Source organism: Xyrauchen texanus, chromosome 47, assembly GCF_025860055.1.
Source record: "Xyrauchen texanus isolate HMW12.3.18 chromosome 47, RBS_HiC_50CHRs, whole genome shotgun sequence".
Lineage (NCBI taxonomy): Eukaryota > Metazoa > Chordata > Actinopteri > Cypriniformes > Catostomidae > Xyrauchen > Xyrauchen texanus.
In genome coordinates, this window is record NC_068322.1 from 19183390 (window position 1) to 19208845 (window position 25456).

Sequence of the window (25456 nt, forward strand, 5' to 3'; positions counted from 1 at the left end):
ACTTAGTCTTTTCGGCCATAATCTTATAATAGTATAATCTTTGCATGGTTTTGCATGATCTTTGGAGGATTTAAATACGTCTGATCGTTCATCTTATGTTGTTTTGAGCTGGAGCGCGTGAACGATACGGTTATCACGCATAAAACGGAATATTCTTCATATACCCGGATAGTCACGTATTACGCGTCTATTTTGAAAGCATCCAAATCCTTTATTGCTTTTATTGTTATTGTTTTTCTCATTTGTAATGCAGTGAGGATTCATACCGATGGTTTTTGAGGGCACGAACATGAGGAACGGACGGGCTCTGTCCGATCAGTGGGCCGACACCGTGGTGGTCCGGCCCCGCACGACCGAACAGCACATCACGGTGAACAAGAGACTCGTGCTGGGCTTCGCCATCTCCATCCTCACCCTCATCATCGTCACGGCCATCGCCATCACGCTCAGCGTGAGTTTCGAGAAATGCGCCGGGAAGAGCAGCGGGGCTCTGGCCGCTAACGGCTCCAGTAACAGTAAAGTGAAGCAGTCCCGGGACGGGAACAGCAGCAGAGACTCAGAGGACGGCCAGCAGCCCTGGAGACATGTGCGCTTACCGGCCACCCTGCGCCCTCGCCACTACGACCTCCGACTGTCCGTGTACATGGAGAACTTCACCTTCTCGGGTGAGGTGAACATTGAGTTTGAATGCGTCAGCGCCACTAAGTTTATCGTGTTGCACACGGACAGGTTGGAGATGGAGAAAGTGCTGGTGTATTCAGACAGTAAGAAAGCTGCAGGTGCCATGAGGATCCAGCGACGCTTCCACTATCACCCCAAACAGGTGTATGTGATCGCGCTGCACAGAGAGATGAAGCCGCTCAGAACATACAAGATCAACATCACTTTTCATGCGCTCATACAACATGAACTCTTGGGATTTTTCCGCAGCTCATATATGCTGAATGGAGAGAGAAGGTAATTCACTTCATCTGTAATACACTGATGATTTGTGGGTTATATGTCATATGTTCAATCGTCACTATGCTAGTTAATACTACAGTTAACCCTACTTTTATGTAAATCAAGTAATATTCTAAATAATACGGGTTCTTTGTCAAACAAAGAGGGGGTTCAGTTGTCAGTGCATATCCGGGGCTTAGCCCAGAGTATGCATCATGATACATTGGAAAAATATGCGTTTAAAAGTTACATCGGCAAAGGGTCAATTTTTGAATTAAGTACATCTTTCAAATTTGTTTGTTAGAATGAAAAACAAAAATAACGCCAGAGCAAAAAACTAGTTGGACTGAAAACTTGTCTATTATCATTTGTAATCAAACCTGTTATTCCTCGTCTAATTAGAAACCTGCATACAGAACATCCACAAATGATATCTTTTAATCAACAAATATGCATGACAACAAAGTGGGAATACCAGACATTTCAAGATGTTAGATTTAGAAAGCAGCCTACTGCACAGGAATGATTTAACATGTGCACAGCTATTGATGACAGGAAAGTCAGTCCATTCCTCTGACAGTGGATCCCAATCTCTTTCCAACCACTTAATTTTTAGAATATATTTTTGTGAAAATTAATAAGTGCATAAATAAATAAAGAGTATCTATAAGTAAAGATTACTTACCCATTTGTCAATCACATATTACATTTGAAATAATCCAGTCTTATACACAAACATATAGATACACACGCGCGCATTGGTACAGCTATCCTTATGAGGACTCTCCATATATGATAGTATGATTTTTAAGTGATATGATTTATGAAAACACTAGAAATGTCCTCATAAACCAGATTTATTGCATAGTTCGCTTGTAATTACCAGTTTGTAACCTAAAAATATGTCCTTGTAAACCACCCAAGCCCCCACATCAGATATGCATCCTTATCAGATTAATGAAAGCCCGCAAAGCACATATGGATATCATGGAAACGGAGCGTTCATATAATTACAGTGTTTGTGTGTTTAGCCAGAAACTTCGCTAGCATTTTTTCCTCACACAAAGGCAAATAAAAGGCAAGTTTTTTTTTAAATGACACAAAATTGAAAAGAACATGAAATCTATAGTTGTCACTTAACAGTTACAGAGCTGTTAAGCAATACGAAAATTATCCTCATTTGACAATGCAATCAATAGGTTATACTGTAGTCACACATGCCTGAAGCAGCCACATCTTGCCATTGAAGTGCTGATGTCGGCTAAGGCTATTTTACTTCTTTTACTTAATTTTTTTAATGTCCATTTCAATATTCTAATAAATCTCCTCACCATGACAAGTGCTCATCTACGGACTGTCTGTCTGTCTGAACCATATGCAACTTCTTATCGATGAATGGCTAGTTTACATATCAGTCAGTACTTTTTGTCTGAGTGGATGTTTATTGTCTGGAGTGAATGAATGTAAAAGGAGACACTGTTCAATGCACAGAGAGCAGAATTGCAGCTCTAAAGGTTTTTATTTTACTGAGCACATGCAAATTCAGTGATTAGTACAAGATTATAAAACATTCAGGGCTTAAAGGGACCCTTTAAGTCTGGTAAGCCCACCCCTATTGCCGCCCCTGGTCAAACAGTTTGAAAAGCTCTCAGAATCTTTGACATTATTCATCATTTATTTTTTAATGACAGTGGTGGTGAATACAAAGTTAACATAGCCTAGTTGTTTAGTTCTAGCATAGTTGTTTATACCAAAATGAACTGTAGTAAATTTGTAGAAGCTATCGTAGCTATTAGGTAGCTTACTATCGTACATTTTGATGAGGATAATGATATTCCATCAATATAACAACTTTTTTCTTTCTTGTATATGTAGTAGGCCTACATAAGGTTGTAGGTTCTTATGTTTAAAGCCCCATATTTCACAGTGCTTTCAGATAGACCACACAGAATATCTTATTATTGGTGTTACTGTTTCTTTGTCCTCTGACAGGAAAATGGAGCGTGTCTAGAACCTTGCCTCAGGTCTTAACACATTTGAGACATGTTTAAGCCTTTGATTTACCCTGTAGGTATCTTTTTCCATCCACTAGCTGACCCTGCTGTCTTTGTGGTAACCAGGTAATTGTGCCAAATTTAGACCTGCTTTCAGTTGTGTAAACAGCACGTTTAAGGGCTTGTTATAATAACTCTTTATTAAACCCAACGTTGAGTCTAAATTGCACTGAGTGAGCTCTTGATATTTAAACCAAGCTGAGATCATCTGTTCTTGTCATGATTTAACAGAAGTTTATCACACAACTTTTTTAGTCACCATTTCCACATCCATTACACCTTCTTTTGATTTCTCATCAGCCATCAACTCCCACTTCCTGCATCTCAACTGTGACCTTTAAATAATGTAATGCTGCTTAAGATGCGACAACTTTCAATGGTAAACATGAGGAGGAGGTAGACTGATGGGAAAACATAGGCTTCTATTTTCATTATTATTACTGCATTAATGGCTGCATATGAAAGTAAAAAGTTGTCAGAAAAGTTCAAGAGAGAGCATGGTACATCTCCTGCCCTCTGGTGCTCATGCTCTGGGTAGCAGAGGAAAAAAACCCCTCTGAGGTTTGAATCAGACTTCGATATCCATTAGTCTGTTCCTTGTCATGTCATTTGTTCATGCTGTCTGTTTGTCTTGATGTTGAGCTGCCACAGATGGGTTTAATGTTTACAGCCGTGACAGAAGCTTCAAAGACATCCAGATATATCAGTATTTCTGTGTGGTAGTGCTGCAGCACTCAGTCTCAGGGAATGTTGTATATTGTCATTTGATGAGGAATATGTGATTTAGTAGAAGCTGCTGCAATTTAGTTCATCTTTACAACAAGAAGCTCATTTATTGTTTCTGGTGTGTTATAAATCCACAGTGATGAGTTCAGGGATGTTGGTTCACCAAAGTTATGTGACAAGGGATAATTCATCCCAAAATGAAAATGATTTTATCATTTACTCACCCTTATGCCATTCCAGATGTGTATGACTTTCTATCTTTTGCTGAATACAAACAAAGATTTTTAGAAGAATGTTTCAGCTCTGTAGGTCCATACAATGCAAGTGAATGGTGGCCAGAAATCTGAAGGTCCAAATATCACATTAAGGCAGCTTATATCACATTAAGGCAAATATCACATTAAGGCAATCCACACAACACCAGTGGTTTAGTTAATGTCTACTGAAGCAATCCAATTGGTTTTGAGTGAGAACAAACCAAATTATAACTCCTTTTTACTGTACATTTTGCCATCACAGTCTTTTGGCACAATCATGATTTCAAGCTCGATTACACTTATTAGTGCTTGTCGCATGCAGAGAGCGGTAGATCGCGCTAAAGGAAGTGTCCACATCATAGAGGAACTCACATGGTCCATCCACACTGAAGGTTGTTGTGAAGAAGGCTCACCAGTGCCTCTTCTTCCTGAGATGGCTGAGGAAGTTTGGAATGAACCACCACATCCTCACAGCACTTGTGTATAGGGTTGAGTGAAAATAAAGGAATTTGATTTGATTTGATTAGTAATCAAGCTTAAATTCACAAGCAGCAAAGAGAATACTGTCAAGATTTATAGTGAATAAGGACATACATTTTGGTCTGTTCTCACCCAAAACTGATTGGATCACTTCAGAAGACATTAATTAAACCACTGGTGTCATATGGATTACTCTTATGCCACCTTTATCTGATATTTGGACCTTCAGAATGCTGGGTACCATTAATTTGCATTGTATGGACCTACAGAGCTGAAACATTCTTCTAAAAATCTTCATTTGTGTCCTGCAGTAAAGTCATACACATCTGGGATAGAAGGTGGGTGAGTAAATTATGAAATTATTTTCATTTTTGGATGAATTATCCCTTCAATGTTTTTCTTGATCAATTTTACACGTTTCTCCAAATGCAGGTCACTGCTCTCAAAACAATTAACACAGCCATCTGAACACATTTTCCTAAAAAAATTGCAGTTTGTTCTTGATTTTCATAATTTTCTCAAAACACTACACACAAATCTCTCAAATACACAAATGAGGTTGTCAAATCCCTTCATGTTGATATCTGCTGTGTTAGTAATGCACAAAACAAGGAAAATACAATTGACTAAATTTTTCACACAACTATCATAACATGCTATAAAATCTATAAAAGAGGTCAAATATGTAGATTAAGTGAAAACAAACAATGAGGAAGAAGAAGAAGAGGAAGAGGAAGAACAAGACAAAGAAGAGGTGGAAACTGAGAAGAGGATGAGTGGGTAAAGGAAGAGGAAATAGGAGGAAACATTTATGAGAAAAGAGGAAGGTTTTCTCAACTCTTTCAGAGGTAAGCATTGAAAGTGTTGAGGAAAGACTAAATGGAGATGATGTTATGATAATGAGCAGAGAGAAAGAGAACAGCGGGGTGGAAGAGTACAGTAAAGATGACACAGAAGAGGGTCAAATGATCTGAGAGTCCCTCTAATTGATCATGTTAGGAATCACGGTCTCTCTGAAGCACACAAAGAGTTTTGTCTAATATGAGAAGATCTACAATGACTTCAATCTCAACAAAGAAAGAAGAGGGAGAAATGGCATTAATCTGCATGCCACAATCAATGTCCACAATTACTGTACCATCTGTGCTGTACTGTACCAACAGTGCTGTCTTACGTAGGTCCATGCAATATAGCAAGACTGTATTTTTAATAGTAAACTTCCTCATACACTTTCCAGAGGAACAGCAGTAAATAAAATAAAAAATAAAAAGAAATGTAAGGAAATGTTTTGAAAAACATGGAAAAAGGTCTTTATTGTGGATTTTTATGATAAATGTGTTATTTCAATAGTAGAGTTGTGTGTCTATGGCTGAATATATCAGTTTTAATAAATGCATTATCAGAAAAGTGCTTCATTATGCAGTGAAATTCTGTTTCGTTGGCTGTGAATTGTTTTGAGAGCATTGACTATAGTTTGGAGAAATGTGTAAAATCGATCGAGAAAAATGTATTAAATTGAAATGAAATTAATTTTAATCTTCTGACCCACTTCAATGTCTTGGCTTAGTTAGGGAGTTTTCTGTCTCTCTTATCTGTCTCTCTGGCATCATTCTGCAGGTATCTTGCTGTGACGCAGTTCTCACCGACTCACGCCAGAAAGGCATTCCCATGTTTCGACGAGCCTATCTATAAAGCCACATTCAGAGTGAGTTTGAAACATGAGAGCACGTATCAGTCCCTGTCCAACATGCCAGTGGAGGCCTCTACATCTGATGAGGACGGGTGGGTGACCAACCATTTCTCCAGGACGCCCCGCATGTCCACATACTATCTGGCCTGGGCCGTGTGCAACTTCACCTACAGAGAAACAGTCACAGATAATGGAGTTGTGGTGAGTCACATTTTAAGCTTTGTAAGATCACATTATCTTTGAAACCCCCAAAACTCAAGACTGAGGTTTAACTTTCATTATACTATGTCTGGAAGTCGAGGTGAGAGAAATGTTGATCATGAATATACTTATTACATTCAATACTGAAAAGGCTTGAAAAAAACAGTGCCAAGTACTTTTGTGCTTATTAGAGTATTGTGTTGTTATCTTAGCAACATGCTAATGTCTAACGCCATTGGAATCAATTAAGAGTTGAATCTCAGACATGAAACAGTTTTTGAATGGCACATGGAGTTTCTACCTGTATGTAGCACTATAAATGGGTGACTTATGAGGTTTTATGCTCAGTTTGGATGCTGCCTTAGAAGACAACTGACTATGTAAGCCATAAACAGCAAGGCAGCTCACTGGGATTTATAACAGAGCTAACATGTAGCTCACAGACTATATGTCTTATTATAGTCTACAAACTGTATAATGGCTATATAATGCTATATTATTGATAATGTCCTCTTATGGTCATGTGAAAACCTAAGCATCCAGGTTTTCATCCATCCAGTTAATATATATCATGTCGGAACTTGTTTTATTTTAAGTTAGGTCATTGGGTAAAAGTAGAAAATTTGATCAATCTTTCCTCTTGTTCAAATGTTTATTGAATCACTTTTATCACATGTACTTTAATGTGGTTTTGAACATTGAATTGTCACAGTTTTTGCAGCTCATATCATCTGTCTGTTTCTGCACGGTGTTCCCGATATCACATTCAATCAAAGTTCTGTGTCATATTAGACACTTCCTGATGCTTCCTCACTGACTCCTACTGTGTGACCTTGACCGGCCTCCCCCTCATATTAGTGTAATGAATCTATCTGCTTCAAATCATCTCTGTCATGCTGACTTTAATTTCTGCTTCGATCTAGAGTGTTTAGACCCACAGCACATACTAGTTTCCCCATCAATCACATTAAAGCTGCAGGGAAACCCCTCATGTCATCCATCATAAAGGTTTGCCTGTGTGGAGCAGCAGGAAAGATTGGAGAGGAGAGTGCAGTTATTACTCTGGGTTTATGGTGAAACACTCATCTATAACATGAGTGTAAATATCACTTCAGATCCTGCTCTTGGAATTGGGTGGGTGTATCAAATTTAAGGCAAGTCAGTTCACTCTGTGGCCCTCTTGGCATCTCTTTTACTTGCTGGCAATAGACATACAAATACAGCTCCTTCACATTTCTGTTTTAAAATGTTACATGTCTAACATTATGTTAATTTACAACCAAGCCATCTCAGTTACAACACTTTATGTTCTTCAGACTCAGAGAGTGTTTAACTCACCATATGTGGAGAAAAATCTGTTTAACAGATCAGATTGTGTTGTCTTTGGTCTGCCCTCTTGAAAGATTTGCAGTGTGAGCTTGTATCATTAGTTTCAGTTGTCTTTATTAGTCTATAGAGTTTAGTCAGACTGCTGCTGTGTACTGAATAATGCCTCGTCTTCATTGCATGACTCTGTTACATGACTATACCTGTATTGATCACTGTACCCTCTCTAGTGAGTCACAGATTACCTGCATGACTCTGTTACATGACTATACCTGTATTGATCACTGTACCCTCTCTAGTGAGTCACAGATTACCTACAGGCTTACAGACTCGTGATTTCTCACTCAAACAAATACTAGTGCTTGACAGTATTTCATGCTGTCAGAAAGTTTCCCTTGATGACATGAGATCATTTTTTCTGGTTGTCTTATGGTGTATTAGTTGAGTTTAAGAGCTAAAAGAAGGGAAACTTGTTTATTGATTGGCATAAAGGAGCAGATTCTATTCAGAAAACTTCAGCGGCCATGATGTGTTCCTGGTTTAGTGCCAGTCACATACTGTTTAAAACATTTGTTTTTATCCTAATCAAAATTCTACACTGCTATATGTTCTCATTACATATTCATGGAATTACTTACCCTGATGAAAGATCATGTTTACTGTGTTTAATGGGGGAAAAAAGCAGTTGAATACAAATACCAAAATAATGTCATTATGCTGGTCACCAGCTAGTCTTATCAACAAGTAACTCTATTATTACATCAAAAAGAGGAGATGAAATTCAGTTTGCACATACTTGTATGACTAAAGATCATGACACAATTTATCCTGGATTATACGAGCAGTGATTTTCTGCTGAATTGTTAGTATCTCTCACATACAGACATATACAGTAGATATAGTATAATAACTCTACAAGTCGAGTGCTCTGATCCTCTTCTTCTGAGTGGATTGACTAAAGGTTCATTGTTCCACATGTTTGGCAGAAAGAGGTTTGTTACTGAATCAATGCTGAGCAGCCGCTCATAGAGAGACTCTTTATTAAAGTTCAATTAAACACATTTAAGTCCTCTGTCAAGCTGCCTTCAACAAAACAAACAAACAAACAAACAAACAAACAAACAAACAAACAAACAAACACAATTAGAAGAATCAGTCAGCATGTCTGTCAGATTGAACCATCTTCACTATATCTGATTAATGAAACTTAATTCTGTTGAGAATTTCGTCTAATCACAGTTTGTTTTTAAGTCACATTGATTTGATTGGGGGTTTGAATAATTTTCACAGCTCTAATTGCCATTTATTTGTCTTTACATCAGTCATAAGAGGCGATCAATACAGCAGCAACATGTGAGATAAACAACACATAATTTAATGTGCAGAGCTGAAACAATGCATTTCCTCCTGCCTGTTTTGCACTGTAACTCTTTTCGGCTGAACGTCATGAAGACATTCATTCTTACTAGATGGTGCTCGATCAGAAAGCCACGCTGTGCATCAGCCTTTGGCTAAAAGAGCACAGAGATCATTTTTACTATGAGAATACATTAACAAAATGACACCTCACACGCTTTCTTTTCACACTCCCTCATCTAATAGTTCTGATACATTTTATTTCTAATTGATGGAAATACACACACAGTTCATCATGGCCTGACATCCTTTCACTTTTGTTCTCCCTCTGTTCATTGTGTTGTTGTAGGTTCGTCTGTACGCCAGACCTGATGCCATCCAGAGTGGATCGGGGGACTACGCTCTTCACATCACCAAGAGACTCCTGCAGTTCTACCAGGATTACTTCAAAGTCAAATATTCCCTCCCCAAATTAGGTAAGCCAACCTGTGAAACGGGCAATACATGTTCCTCTCATGGGAAACTGGGTGATTCTTCATTGTTCTGTTTGTACTGCAGCCAGTTCTGTGTGACTTCCTGCTTTCTGCTGGTATAAAGGAGAAGTCAAAGACTGTCCGTAGCAGCTCAGTTCTTGTGTTTTATTAATCCTGAAATAATTTTAGAGTGACTGTGCTTGTGTTTGGTGTTGGGAATCAGAGCACATGTGTGTGGAGTTAATGTATGTGTTTGTCTGTGTATTGATGTGTGTGGGTACTGTATGTATATGAATGTTTTCTGTACTGGCTTACATCAGACTCTCTCTGTGTCTCTGTCTCAGCTCCATTGGGTTTCTGTCAGTTCTCTGTATTCATTTGTATATTGCCATCAATCTCTTTGGCCTTCTGTCTGTTACTCTCCTCCTGCCTGCTACATTTCCCTCCAAATATCTATGTTTGAGTGTTTAAATGTCTGTGTGTGTGTGTGTGTGTGTGTGTGTGTGTGTGTGTGTGTGTATGTGTGTGTGTGTGTGTGTGTGTGTGTGTGTGTGTGTGTGTGTGTGTGTGTGTGTGTGTTTGTGTGTTGCAGTGCACATGTAATATTGATCATGTGTGTTTTCTCTTAAACGGTCTCTGGGAAGCATCACTCTGTTTGTTATTGAAGTTAAGACTGGTTCTGAATAACAACATTTCTTGATTCCCAATTCGAATACCCTCATTTTCATTCAGTTTAATTCCAAAATGCATATTTAGTGTTAAATGAGGTAGATGTACCAGTACTGCTACTGTTAGCATCTGTGTAACTGTGACATATTTAGACTCAGTCCTGTCGCTTAACTACTGGTCATTCTGAGCAGGTTACTGGATGATCAATAACTCACTGACTTGACAGTATTACATCATGTGACCTATCAGAGCAGGATTGCCATTTTTTAAACCCTCTCAACATTCACTTGTGCTCCTAATGAGTCTTTTTCATTATGGATGCTCTATTGATTGAAATCCTGAAAAATCTAATCACTGAATACTTTAATGAGACCAGTTATTTTGACAACTTTCATTTCTCTTTTAGCCTAACTGTTACTAGTTAAAAAAGATGGTCACATCTATCAGTTAAAATCTCACATTAAGGTCACTTGTGCTTGTGTAACGAAATGGTTAATTTTTAATCTGTCTGATCAACTGGGGGGATCCTTGTTTGATTCATGATGATTTAGTGAATTAATGCAACACTGACCTGAAGAGCCTTCTGACGTGTTCATCATAATGTTGCATGTGTGCTGTAAATTCAGTGGCGAGCTGGTTTGAGCGTGAAGTACAGCCTCATTTGGGAAATTATGTGGACGTAATGAACACTGCTATTACGTAAAGTCACCATCTGTGTGTTGAGTGTGGAAGCATTTGCAGCCCCTCAGGTCTCCAAACAGGGACATTCTGTCATTCTGTTCATGCACAGGAGAAACATTCAGAGAAATTAAATTAGAGCATGTAATGAGCAAATCACCTATTCACTCAAGTCCTTGAAAACACAAAAGGTTGCACACTTTCAAAAAGCTGCTCTCATTGAAATCTCATTTTCTAAAGATGTATTTTGACATCTTTTGACCTTGGCTTTTAATAGAAAGATGTTCCGGTGCAATCACATTTCGATGGTGTCATATTGGCAGTCTAGGTCATATTGTCAGTCTAAGTCATATTGTCAAGTCTTGCCCAGGAAACCTCAGAACTGAAGTGATTTCCTGATGTGTAGACTTGTTCTGAATTAATGACCATCTGCTACAACATATGAGATGTTTTGATCACTTCATAGGCTGTAAGATACATTTAGGCTAATATATGTATTACTACATTGTAATTACAGTGTAATAACAATGTAATTGAAGTTGTTGTAGTTTTTATTTATGATTATTTTATCTGTGGGTGAGTTTTTCAAGACTGCATTAAGAATAGGATTGTTGGAAGCTCAACTAAACCCCCGATATCTGTAAAAAAAGAAGAAAAAGAAAAAGGAAAAAAAAAGCTTGTCATGTTAAATGCATTTCCTTACACTCTGATAATTTAATGTTTTTCCAGTCTAAGGAATTTTAAGCTATTTGTTTTCAAATTTGTTTTGTTTTTGATAAAAACCAAAAATATTTGTTTTAATTTGGCACATGATCAGTCTCTAATAGCACACAATTTCTCTCAGTTTGAGAAACGATGCCACAAACCACTACACGACTCATTCATCACAGTGGCCCATTGTTCACCAGCTGAATTTTAAACAGAGTCCAATTAGAGCGACTTCAGAGCCACCATCTACTATTAGTGGCAAATGAGAGAGAAAGAGCCGCGACACACTTTCTCTCTTATACTATTCCTCTTTTCCTTTCACTGCCTCTCTCTCACAGACACACAAAAAGGGCTAAATAAAGAACTTAAGTATAAAAAAGATTTATAGAATGGTGCAAACTATGTAAATGGAAAAGTCCATGTAAAAGCTTCTAGAATGTTCATTATCAGTTCAGTGCACACATAGAATGATAACAAGGTCGAATGAAAGTCCAAAAAATATCAAAGCTGTTTGCATCCCTGATAACCTTCATCCCTGTGTACAAGCGTTCTCAGCTGCATGAATCAAACAGTTTGGTTATTTTGGTAGTTGTTGTGAGGACCAGAGATGCAAGTAACAAATTCCAAAATCTCAGATTTTCTCAGGAATTGTACTTTTATAAGTAGTTTAAAAATTGTGTACTTTTACTTGAGTACATTTTAAGTGCTGTAACTGTGCTATTTTCCCTCCGACTGTGTTCACTATATTCCTGTCATGATTTAATTTGTATCCATCAAATTGATTGGCTAGAGAGAGTCTTGTGACTCCCTCCAAATCAAACCACACATAGAAAACGTTAATGGCAGCATTAGGCCTGGTGCCAACTGCTATTAATCATGAATGTGGACAGGGCTTGTTATTAACTTTTTGGCTCACCAGCCACTGTGGCTAGTGGTATTCCTAAGTCACTAGCCACTCAGCATTTTCACTAGCCAAAATTCCCCACATCACATAATGCGATAAAAGTAACATGCATTTGTTTGGACATTTTATTGAGTCTTAAAGATTTTGCCTAATTGATTACATATGCATCTGTAACAGTTGCCAGTGTTTTTGCAGTAAAAACACTTTAGTGTGCATGATAATGTTTATTTTAAAAACCTTGTTATCTATGTTGATTCATGGCACACTAGTGTCTCTACCTTGTCAGTGCTATATGTCAGGGCTGTCAAGCAGTTTGAGAGGTTCAACTTCATCATATAGAAAAGTAGAAGAGTCTCAGTAGAATGCAAATGGGTCAGTTTCCGGTCTCCTCCGGCCACCGCGATAGAGAATAAAGCCTGAACGAATAACGCAAGTGTCGCCCCCTCCTATCCCAGAGCTCAGGTGATCTTATCTTTGGAGCGTGATGCAGCCATTCGCGCGGAAGCACGCTTCATTTGCCCTGCGGAGATGCCCATATCCAAAATTAGAAGCATATTTTCTGTTTATAAGGAGCTGAACACAAGATGAATATAATTAAATTTGCTTCAACTACGGCCATCTGCCAAAGTGGCTAGCAAAGGCAATGAATTAACCCATCACTACTGATTTCTATCTGCATTTGGTGGGTGTTACTGTCAATTCCTGGATGTGGAGGATACCTCAAGCAGCTGTATAACACCTGAACATCCATGGCTGTACCTGAAAGGGCTTTTCAAAATGAAGACGGCCAATTGCTTGATCGTGTCATGTGAGTTTAGCTTGCTCAAGCCAGTCCAGATATAAGCATTAATACTACCTCTAATTTAAACAAACAAATCAAGGTAAATTTCATTTTCATTCTTACTAGATTCTCTGTATCTAACACAAGCTGTAAATTAGCCATCACTGAGATTTTAGGTAATAGGTCATCACAGCAGTGCTGATTTAGTGCGAGTGTGATATTGCTTTTATACAACAGTTGAATGAACAAGTAAATACAAAAAAAACAGGAAAAACTGAGTACAGTCATAAAAATGCATTTGTGCATGAAACTACTTTCTTACGTGGAGGATCAGAATCTTCTGTTGCTGATTCAAACCAAATGATGCGTCCAAGCCTCCGTTAGAAATTCTAAAATGTCACTTCAGAAATAGTATCACGGCTTGTGCTGTTTCTAACAAGTTATTGGATAAACAAGAATTGATGTGTGTATCTGTGTTTAATGCTATTTCCTAGCTTTAGTAGTGTAGTAGCAATATGCGTGATCACGTAGAGCTGTTGTATGTAAACACTGGCTGACAGCAGGTGGTGGCAAATGATCATTTATTTTGTGTAATATGAGCCAGTTAGTTGATTTGAAGTAAGTAACATAACCTAACTGGCTCATATTACACAAAGAAATGACCTTTTGCCACACCTGCATAATACCCATTTTAAATACAGTCAGTAATGTCTAAAGCGAACGCAAGCAGTGGGACAATTAAGCAGATTTGTATAAAAATGTACAAAAACCAAACTTTGCCAAACCGTGTTCAATACCACCTCTTGTGTGCAGGACTTGACATGCCAAGTGACAGTGTTTTTCTACTTTTTTTGGTGGTTTTTGCCTTCTTTGTATTGTTTGGAACATAATGCTTTGTGGGCAACAATAACTCACTCTTTGAGCATTGAGGGCAATTTAGACCCTACACAAGAACTTATTTTAACGTAATTGTTTCTTACATTATGATTTAAAATCAGATTATTGAAAATAAGTTTATCTTTTTTTATATAGATATGTGTAGTGTTAATTGTAATTAAGTGATGGATTTTTAAAGTTGGCAGTCAAAAATAAAATTGTTGGAGGGTACCAAGGATATATTTTTCATTCTTTCTGACAAACAGCCATAAAATAGAATGTGAATTACAGTATGTGAGCTACATTTTTAAATTGCAGCATACAGTGTTTATTATAAGGGGGTTTGGCAATCACAACTAAATACTGACTACTCTTGAGTACTTTTAAATGAGCAACTCTTTTACTCTTAAGTAGTTTTTTGGACAGGTACTTTTTACTCTACTCACACTACATTTTTGGTGAAGTAGCCGTAGTTTTACTTGAGAATGTTTTTCAGTACTCTTTGAACCCCTGGAGAGAACACGCTTAACTTCAGCTAAACAGATTAATAAATACATAAAACAGTCAACAGTGTTTTCAGCCTCTTTCATTTAGACATGTCACAATGCAGAGAATTCTAGAGAGAATTGGAGCCATTTTCAGTCAGTATCAAAATATGTTTTTTATGAAGACTCTAATGGAACACATCATGTGTTTGTGATGTGAAACATTTACTGTGTCTGAAGTAGCATTTATCATGTGCTTTGAGAGGAAGGTGTTGCATCTTTGATTTTGATCAACAGTAAGTGCTTCTCAGAGAGGTCAATGCTCAATAAAAAAAGGCAGAGCTGGTTCAGTCTCTTCTACATCTTGACAGTGGTGTGTGTGTTTGACAGATATGGACGAATGCAAAAGGAAATCGAAGTTGTGACAAATGTAGACAGGTTAATCCCCCTTTGCTGTTAAAAGTGCAGTAAAGAGCAACAGTAAGTCTGACAAGGTCATTTAACCATGTAAGACTTGCTTCCACACATGTATCCCTAACCATTTCCAACCTTTTAAATAGGGAAATTATACAGTAGGTTAATACAAATGAAGCTGAAGCTGCTTAGCAGTCAACAGCCTAATCCTAACATAATCCTAAAATCCAATTGGCTGATTGGAATATTGTTCCAGGATCAACACGGACATTGATCGAAACAAATTCTAATTGTCTGAATGACATTAAACACAGGTCCCCAGAGTTCAGATGTAGCTCATAATCACATGCATTTGACCTTCAGATTAATTCCTAACCCATCGCGTGATGAGAATGATGACATTTATCATGGTCACATCTGGACCTCTGCTTTATGTATGTATTAATCTGAGAAAATGGGACATTAAAGACTGAAAGACAGACCATCTCAGACCCTCTCTCTACTCTCTCTGCTACTAAAAGCTAAAGAGGTTGTGATCTTCCTTTCACTCCCATACACCGCTATCAGAGTTTACCTTGCAATCGTATACTTCCATGTTCCAAAACTCATAAGTGTGAAAAGGGTCCAATATCTTGGATTAAAAGTTTGATTCTGTTATTCCAAAAATGATTAAATGATCTATAAAAACGATAATAACTTTGTCAGTTTGATAAAATAATGATTTTAAAATGTGATATGTCTCTTTTGCTTCATTCACCACACTAAAATATACATAATATACATACACATATAGTTCAGAATTAGCATGAGCAGTATGGTTGTATGATATTCTGAACATGGCCTGAATTAAGCACTCAAGAGGAAGTCTATAGTTATGAGCTTCATGGTTTCAAATTTAATCCTGTTCATAATGTCACTCATTATTGAAGTACATAACAGCCTCTTAATGTATTTAATGCAAACATTACAATATTGTTTTCCATTAGCAGATTCCTAAAGCCAGTACTCATTCAAAATATGCTTATAAGATGATTGTGTGGTCTGCTTTATGTTTCTGTTTATTAGAGAAAGCTGATGACACAAGATCACATGATCAAAGGTGTCAGTTCGGCACTGTTGCTGCAGGCATCACATATCACGTGCTAAATGTGCTAATAAATATTCACATGTCTGCAGCTTTTATTCATATGATATATACAGACATGATAAATTTTTTATTCATATATACATTACATTTAGAATCTAGCACTCTCTAGATGAAAATGCATAAGCATCTCCTATGATAGAAAAGCACTGCTTTAGTATATATTTAAATGCTCTGTTTTATATGCTTATTAGAGTATCTTGTTATTAGCGTAGCAAAATGCTAATGTTAAACTCGGTTTGAATCAATAACGCATTGTGCGCTTTGTGATGTGCACACAATGTGGTCATGGCCTTTTAAGACTGTTTCAAATCAGTCACTCATTTCAATTAGGATGCTACCTTAGAAGATAGCTGCCTATGTAGTAAGTATACAGCAAGGCAGTTCACTCGGTTTGTGGTACAGAGCAATTGCTAATGTGTTATAAATGTAGTTTCCCCACACAATATCTTTTATTAATGAGATATCTTCTTGATACATTTCAGGTATCTGAGTTGATACAGAAGAGCTGTTGAATTTATAAAATTCTTTCATTCAGGCCATTTTATATCTTTATATGTCATTTCTTTCCTCAATTGTCAGTGCTTGTGGTGAGTTATTTTTCACTCTCTGCTTTCCAAGCTCTGACACCAGCAGTGTGACTTTATTCAGTGTAAACACAGTGACCTTTAGTGAGTTTAATCACAGTGCTGTGTGTGTGTGTGTGTGTGTGTGTGTGTGTGTGTGTGTGTGTGTGTGTGTGTGTGTGTGAGCGTGTATTTATCACTTTGTGGGTACCAAATGTCCCCATAAGGATAGTAAAACCCGAAATGTTTGACCTTGTGGGGACATTTTGTCGGTCCCCATGAGGAAAACAGCTTATAAATCATACTAAATTATGTTTTTTGAAAATGTAAAAATGCAGAAAGTTTTCTGTGAGGGTTAGGTTTAGGGGATAGAATATAAAGTTTGTACAGTATAAAAACCATTATGTCTATGGAAAGTCCCCATAAAACATGGAAACACAACATGTGTGTGTGTGTGTGTGTGTGTGTGTGTGTGTGTGTGTGTGTGTGTGTGTGTGGTCAAGTTGAGGTCTTGTATTGTTTGGAGGCCTGAGGTGATTTCAAAGACCTTATGTCTCTTCATTTATCAGCCTCTTTCTGAAATCTACAGCATTCTGTCTGCTCACGTGCTGCTCTATCCATTCACACACCCCTCTTTGTTTCATCCTGCTGAGACTAAAACCAGAAGGTGGACCAGAAGAGATTCAGAACAGCAAGAGAAGAACTGTGCAGTTTTCTGTTAAAAGATCAAAAGTATTGCAGATAGTTGAGAGAATCCAGATTATACTGATAAAAATCCTGCAGAGAAACATGACAGTAATGTTTCTGTTGGTTTGTGATGTTTGGTGTGTGAGGTGCCCCATATCATCTTTTCCCCTGTTTGAGCATCTATCCCATGATCCTCAGCTGTGATTATGAAATACTGATCTTACTGCAGGTCAGTAGCTCTTTATCAGTGACCGTCTGACTCAGACTGTGCAGAAAGTTTGTGAATCATTTTACCCTGGTGGAAAAAAGCAGCTTATACCATTTCCAAGCTGGTTAGTGCAAATGTGTACAATTATGTACTATCATGTATTTAACAAAGTACCATGTTATTACCCTCTCATACCATTGTTTTGCCATGGTACCACCACAATACTTTTCAGGAAAGGAAGGAGTGAATATAATTCAGTTTAGCTGTATTGGCTGCACACTAAATGGCAAGAAACAAGTGTTTGTTAATTATATTGAGCTCATTGTTAAACACAATTGAGCTTCAGACTGTAAGGACATGGCAGTAATAGTAGTCATACATATCATTTTTTTCTCATTGTAAGCAGTTTTGAAAGGTAAGGAAAATACTTTTTTTGTGGCGTTCCGCCCCCGCCTCCCTGCTGTTATTAAATTCATGAGTTCAGTCTCAGTTTGTGCCGGTGATCAGAGTCATTTGTCTGAGAAAGAAACGCTGTCATCGAGTTCAGTCAGAAATCCACAGGAACCCCATTCATCACCTGTCATGTAGGGACTTTTCCCTAGTTGCCAATAGAGGTCGCTAGGAGGTTGGACTTTTATTTTGAAAGCATGTTTTAGGTTCCTGTCTTGTCTCTGTTCTCTGTTTACCTTGATTTCTTCCTGGTTTGTCTTGTTTACTCAATTAGTCTTTTTGGAAATAATGCCCTCATTTTATCCTTGTCTTTGTCGGTTCTTTTCCTTACTAGACTGTAGTGTTTGGTTCCAGTTTGTCATGTCTCTAGTGATTTTTGTTTCGTTTCTAGTGTTTGTTTTGCATATCTTTGATGAAAATAGGTGCATTTAGATCTAGTATTTTCGTCTCATCTCTCCACCACATTACAGAAGATGCAACCTTCATTATGTATCTAGTGGCTATGGAAATGTTGTCTCTGGGACAAGGAAACAGAACCATTGAGCAGTACGCTGAGCAGTTCTGCAATCTCGCCAGTGTGCTAAATTGGGGAGACATTGAGGTGAAGGAAATATACAGGTTGGGCTCAATGAACCAATAAAATTGGCAGTCTGCTGGGAGATAGGCGTGAGCTCTCTTTGGAGGAATTTATAGATTATGTCTTCACCTCATATGGCCTCACCCTCTGAGTCTCTGCCTCCAGCGGCCTTGCCCTCTAAATATCCTAGTACCTTGACTTCCATTTCTGAGTCCCCTGATACCTTAATCTCATCGGTTGAGCTCTCTAGTGACTTGACTTTGCTTTCTGAGTGTCCTAGTACCTTGGCCTCTAAATCCCCTAGTGCCTTTACCTCTGAGTCCCCTAGTGTCCTGATCATTGAGTCCTCAACTGCCCTGACCATTGAGGCAACTGCATCTCTGCCCTCTGCATCTCTGCCCTCTGTGTCTCTGCCCCCAGTGGCTCTGCCCTCTGAGTCTCCGTCTCCAACAGCTACGCCCTGGTCGCCTGGATCACCCTGGTCTCCGGGTCCTCTGCAGGCTCTACCCTGGTCGCGTGGACCACCCTGGTCTCTGGGTCCTCCGCCCTAGTCGCCTAACCATCCGCCGACTCCACCGTGGTCCCCTGGTCATCCACCGGATTGCCTTTTAGATCCACCATTGGCTCTGCCCTCTTCTGATCCCCCGTTGTCTCCTGCTCCTTGCCCACCCTGGCCCTCCTTAAGTTCTTGTTTTGGGCATCAATCACCCAGATAGCAATAAGTCGGCGGTCCGCTGGCGGTGCGCCGGTGGCAGTAGAAGCAGCAGAATGGCGATATCGCAAACACGTTTGACGGCGGTCCGCCGGCGGCAGCCGCTGTTTAAAAGCAGCAGCCGCCTTCCTACCGCCTTCGATACGCGGACGGCCCGCTGGCCAGCCGCCGCTCCGCCGCCGTTATAACAAAGGCGGACCGTCGGAGGCAAACGCTTTTTTCGAGCGATCTGCCGCCGCTTATTGTATGTATGTATGTATATATATATATATATATATATATATATATTTATAGCATGCAGTTTATCAAGAATAATGATTGATCAAACCAGACAAATTTCCATTTGGCGTTTTAATTCCACATTTCAAAGTACAGTAACTGTCATTGAAACAAGATGTCAGATCACTGAAATATAAATAACAGAAAAATTCAAACATTATATATACACACACACACACACACACACACACACACAAAAGAACATGCAGGTTTCCAATTTTTTTTTTTTTAAAAAACACTATTGTAACACTTACAATAATTGTTAATAATATAAAGAGGTCAGCTCTGGGGTGAAAAGAATTACCAGTAAACACAAGCAATGAGGATATTTGGTACCAAATAAAGTGCAGGATACCAAATAAATTGAGGTATAACATCATATTTACAAGTCATTTCTAACAATAGGTTAAGTGGTAATAATTTAGAGTAAAGCTCTGGAGTAGAATATACCATTATAACTGCAATGCTGACTTGTGGCACAAGGATTTACAAGCTATATGTAACAATAGAATAACAGTTAAGCACTGTGACGGAATGAAAGTATAATTTTTGGTACTAGTTAATGTGCAATATCAAGTATCAGAGGTATGAAATAGGATTTACAAACTATAATAGAATTGTTAAGCACTGACGGAATGAAATAAGCCAATACTAAAGTCACGGTAAGTAGAATATTTGATACCAGATAATGTGCAAATATCAAGTATTAGATGTATAATCTAGGATTTACAAGCTATATTTAAAAATAGAATAGTTAAGCACTGTAACAATGAAATAAGCAGCAAATTGTATATGAAATAATTGAGATCTTTGGTATCAAGGAATGTGCAGGATAACAGGTATAATATACATTTTGACATTGAACTTACACATGACAACAAGTGGGAATAAATATAATTAACAGCAGAAAATCTGGCTGTAGAGAACACAGCCAATCAGAATGTCTGGAGAGGTTGGGGACTGTGTGGCGTAGTGGGCTAAGAATCACCGGTTTTCCCGACCTCCAGAATGAGGCAGTGCAAATTAGCATATCTTCAGTGATTCCTCGTATGCCTGTATAAAAGGACAAACCATCCCATATTCATCCAAGGAGCTGCCCTCAAAGCAGGGTCACGAGAAAAAAAAAAAAAAAAGAGCAATTTCCACAGTGAACAGTGTGGATTGGGTGAGTGTAGTCTGACACTTTTAGCAGGCTTTTTAGGGGTCTTGATGTTACTGACTGCAGGATAAAGAAAGGGTTCCAGTTGTCAGTGATGCTGGGGTGTCAGTAGTCAGCCTAGGTTTAAGGGGTCGGCTGTGGGTCCCTCTCAGCTGTGCGGCGCCTTTTTCCACCTTCATGTTCAGATGCTCCTTTCAGGTAACGTTAACCTGGATCACCTCATCAGTGGCATCCTGTGTTGCCGGGTTCTTCCGGATGGCTCCTGTAGGAAATAAAGATCTGTCATTCCATTTGAATGGCATAAGGTCATACACATCTACTTAAATATAAAAAAAATATCCAACTTACTTTGAACAATGGTCTTCAGGAACATGTCTCTAAAACATGCTTTATCCCCTACACCAGTCCAGGTTGTATTGATGGAAAGGTGATTAGAGAAGATACTCTGAAGCATTCGTCACACGGTTGTCTTTAGGTCCCTCCCACATTTGATTGCCAAAAACCGAAGCTGAAAATACAAAAAAAAACATGTTACAAATTACATTTCTCTGAAGCTTCTCAGAAATGTAAAATGTGACAGGCTGTGGATTCAGACTGTAGAATATGCAGTGTACGATCTTAATTGTACTTTTTAGATTACCCTATACCGTTATAAACGAAATCGGCACACTTACAAATCGTTGCTGGAGCTCTTTATCCTGCCTCAAACTGTTGTCAAGCAATGCCAAATCTTCCTGGGTGTCTAGGGGGGAGTAACAGATCCCCTGGCAGGGATAACTCTTCAACAGACACATTGGCACTGAAACGTTGCAGCATAGCATTTTGTCGTCCATGCTACGCACAACATCGCCAAATTCAAAGACGTCGCAGCATTAGGGTTTGATCTGCACCTACAGGGGTTCCCAGAATAAAAGAATAAAGTACAGTCCTGGTCCTTCAACTACTAAACTATGACATTTATATCTAGGTCTACTACATGTACAGGTGGCCCCAGTGGGAATTAAACCAACAACCACAGGTGTTGTTTGCAAGTTGTACCTGATTGCCCAGTGCGAGCAAATATCTTCAACACTGTCCCAACTTGCTTCACCTGCTCTTGAAGCGAGCCGCTGTCATCTGGGAAGTAACAATATATTGATTAGCAATACACTAAATATAATAGTAATATAATATAACCACAATTATCATACCAGTAACTTTCCCTGTAATTTCTATCCACAGTATGTTATGCATGGCATACAAGTTCATAATGAAGAACCCTTATGATAACATCAATTTCATTTTTTTTCTTTGAAGCAGAATATTTGTTTGTAAAAGGGAGGAAAAAGAAAATGAAATATTGGTATACAGATTTTGGTTGATATATCATACTGTACAGTGAAATGTGCTATTGTTATATCCCTACTCACCTGAAGAACGGATAGATCAGGCAAATCTCCAGTCAGGCCTTTGTAGAGAGTGTGCTCCTTTTGAATAAAACTTTCATTAGTGGGAAGTTGCATATCCACAGGTATTTTAATTCAAACATGCAACATATTGTAATAAATCTACAATATTCAGCCTTTACCTTACACCCTCGGTTGTTGCTCTACACTTTTATTATATTAAATACATATTTATATAGCTTGCTCACTGTATAATCATGATAGCCTAATACTTATAACACAAGATTGCATCTTAAACGAATGACTGAGTTGAAAACTTGAATAAGAACGCATTTTACACAGAGGGGACCAGTTAGGGAAACTTACCTGCCTACAACAACTGTTTTCATTTGATTTGAGTTACATTAAACATGAATAACCTTAGCCGAGTCCCCAGGAACATCGGGCTATTAAAGTAACAAGCCTGTAACTGCGGTCTTATCAATTCTAGCTTCACCATACACACAAATGTGAGGTTTATCTGCTTTTACTTACATTGCTCTGTACAGAATATACTGTTTTTTGTTCTTTATATACAGATTGTATTAGATTTGCACTACGTGTGTGTATGTGGGTATGTATGAAGGTGAGTGTATGTACGTATATGTATAATTATTTATTTTGTGTTCTTTTTTTGTTTTTAATTACCTATGTCTTGCTGCTGTTTTTTGGTATTGTTTGTATTGTTGTTGACTGGTAGCTCCTGTCACCTAGACAAATTCCTTGTATGTGTAAGCATACTTGGCAATAAAGCTGATTCTGATTCTGATTTTCTCATGGACCTGTGACACAATGCCCTGACAGTGACTTCACCGGTGTCCTGATCTTTATTAGAAACTGAGAGGAGACCAAGTTAATATAATTGATATCACAATTATCACAAAAATGAACAAACAGTCTGCTTTAAAACTAAGAAAAAACAAGCTTCTATACTAACGTTACATTAAAAATGAACACGTGGCGAACTAGCTTAGCCGCTATCTGCCGGCACACCACATTAGATTAAAATACTTACCCTTGTAGTTGTGCAGATAACTTCGATATGTAGAGTTTAAAGCCCTTGTCCCTCTTGCTTGTCGGAGCAGGGGACCAGGCATCAACAATGCGATGAACATCGCTGATGCGTATTTTCGGAAGATTCTGGAGACATCGAGTAAAAAGACATTTTGGGCGACGCGCAAGTAAACCGGAAACAGATATGGCGACAGCGGAACTTCACAGTTCAGTCTTTGTCATGTGTTTTAGCAATACATTTTTAACATTTATAATGCGTTTAGATTTTTTTTATTGCCTTTACAGGGACTTTAACACTTTCTTAAACATTTGTACAGGTCATAATTGCAAAACCTGTAAAAGGTAAAATAACAAAAAAAATCGAGGTTGGAAAAAATGTAGACATAAACGAAATTTTATGAAATTAACTGTGAAACCAGAGGATAATTTCGCTTTTTCATTGAGTTTATCCTTCACGTCAAAACAGGGATTTTCATGTTTATGATAGATATCACCATGGTTGCAAATTAATAATAAATAATTAAAGTATACCCGATATTTTGGCCATGTTGCAGATGTCTTTCACTGTTCACTGATACAGGCATTGGTGAAAAGTCTAACTTCATCAATTTATTCTGCTAAATTGTTCATACCCTGTATTAAATATCTATTTTAAAACCTAATCAGAATCAGAAAGATATTTATTGCCAAGTAAGTTTTACAAAAAGGAATTATTTTTGGTTTATTGCATGTCTCAATGTGCATCAATCAAAGAAATGTAAACAATTTTCACCTGTGCATAAATAATTCAATATATTTTACATATATTACTGTATAATCGCTTCAGAGTTTCAAAGTAATTTAAATGTCATTTCCTAAACCTTACCTTATCATGGAATCAAGAGTCAAGAATCTGTTATAAACCCTAATGGCTTTGGAGCAAAAATAATAATAGCCAACATGGCTGGTCGATTTTGAGAGTCTAAGCTGTCCTTGTAGGCTATTTCAAAGCGGCTTGCCACCGGCCGGCCGCGGTCGATTGCCGCGAGGCAACCGCCAGAGAAAATGAAGCGGGCGGCCCGCCGTCTGACCGCCGGCGGCATCTCGCAAGAAATGGGAGTGACGAATTCGGCGGCAAACGCTTCATCCCCGCCAGTGGGACGCACCTATAGCCGACAGCTTGGGGACGGCGGCAAAAAGAAGCCGTGCGGACATTTTTTGCTATCTGGGAAGAGCCACCATTACATGGGTGACTATGTCATGTAGGGACGTAACATGCAAATAGAGGTTGTTAGGAGGTTTGACTTTTAATTTAAAGTCATATTTAGGGTCTTGTCTTGTATCTGTTTGCCGTGATTGCTCTCAGGTGTGCCTTGTTTACCCAATTAGTTTTGTGTATTTAATGCCCTCATTTTCTACTTATTTGTTGGTTCTTGTCCTTACTAGGCTGTTGTGCTTGGTTCCAGTTTCTCATGTCTCTGGTGTTTGTTTTGCATTTCTTTAATTAAAATACCTGCTCTTAGATCCAATGAAAGAGAGAGAGAGAGAGAGAGAGAGAGAGAGAAGAGAGAGTTTTAACCACCTTTATTAATAAACTGTTTAAAATCTAAAACATCAATATCTAGTAATAAAGACAATAACAAACATCTACCCTTTTAAACCTTCATTAACACTGAGAAAAACATATTTTTTTAAAGTTTAAAATGAGCTCTTCCTCATTGACACAGCATAATACCTCCTTTTAAACACCCATTTGCTCTGAAAGTCTCTAAATCTCCTACTAGTTTGTGGTATACAAATTCAATTCTTTCTGCAACCAAGCCACACACAATTATTTCAGGGTCTACTCCACCAGCCCCCCTTATTTTTCCTAGTTTCCCAAATTGCTAATTTAGCTGTGCCCAAAATATATTTTAACACACGTAGGGAAGTCTTTTTTGGAAAACCTATACTTTATTCCTCCAATAAATACACTTTTTGAAAAAATATCCCTTATACCTTCAAACCACCTAGTAACCAACCTTAAGAGCCATCTAGTCTCCTACAGTATATGAACAGATGCTCTACTGTAAAAAAAGGTATTTTAAACCTTCTACCTCCGCTTTCACTAAGAGTGCCCTCCCTGTTTCCACTTCTTCCACAGATAAGATATTAACATCTAATCTATCTGAAAAAAGTATAGCAACCCCAGTAATTGTATTTGAACCATGGCTGAGAATATACTTCCCCTCCAACCA

At 38.2% G+C, this 25456-nt stretch overlaps 1 protein-coding gene across 1 annotated transcript in view; it reads left to right on the plus strand.

Moving 5' to 3' along the window:
• The window catches only part of LOC127639264 (thyrotropin-releasing hormone-degrading ectoenzyme-like), a 161420-nt gene that overhangs the window by 206 nt on the left and 135758 nt on the right, over positions 1–25456 (plus strand). The window contains exons 2-4 of the mRNA XM_052121185.1: positions 254–957; positions 6077–6350; positions 9382–9508. Coding sequence (XP_051977145.1) covers positions 269–957; positions 6077–6350; positions 9382–9508 — 1090 coding nt within the window. The 5' untranslated portion in view covers positions 254–268. The remainder of the gene's footprint in view (positions 1–253; positions 958–6076; positions 6351–9381; positions 9509–25456) is intronic.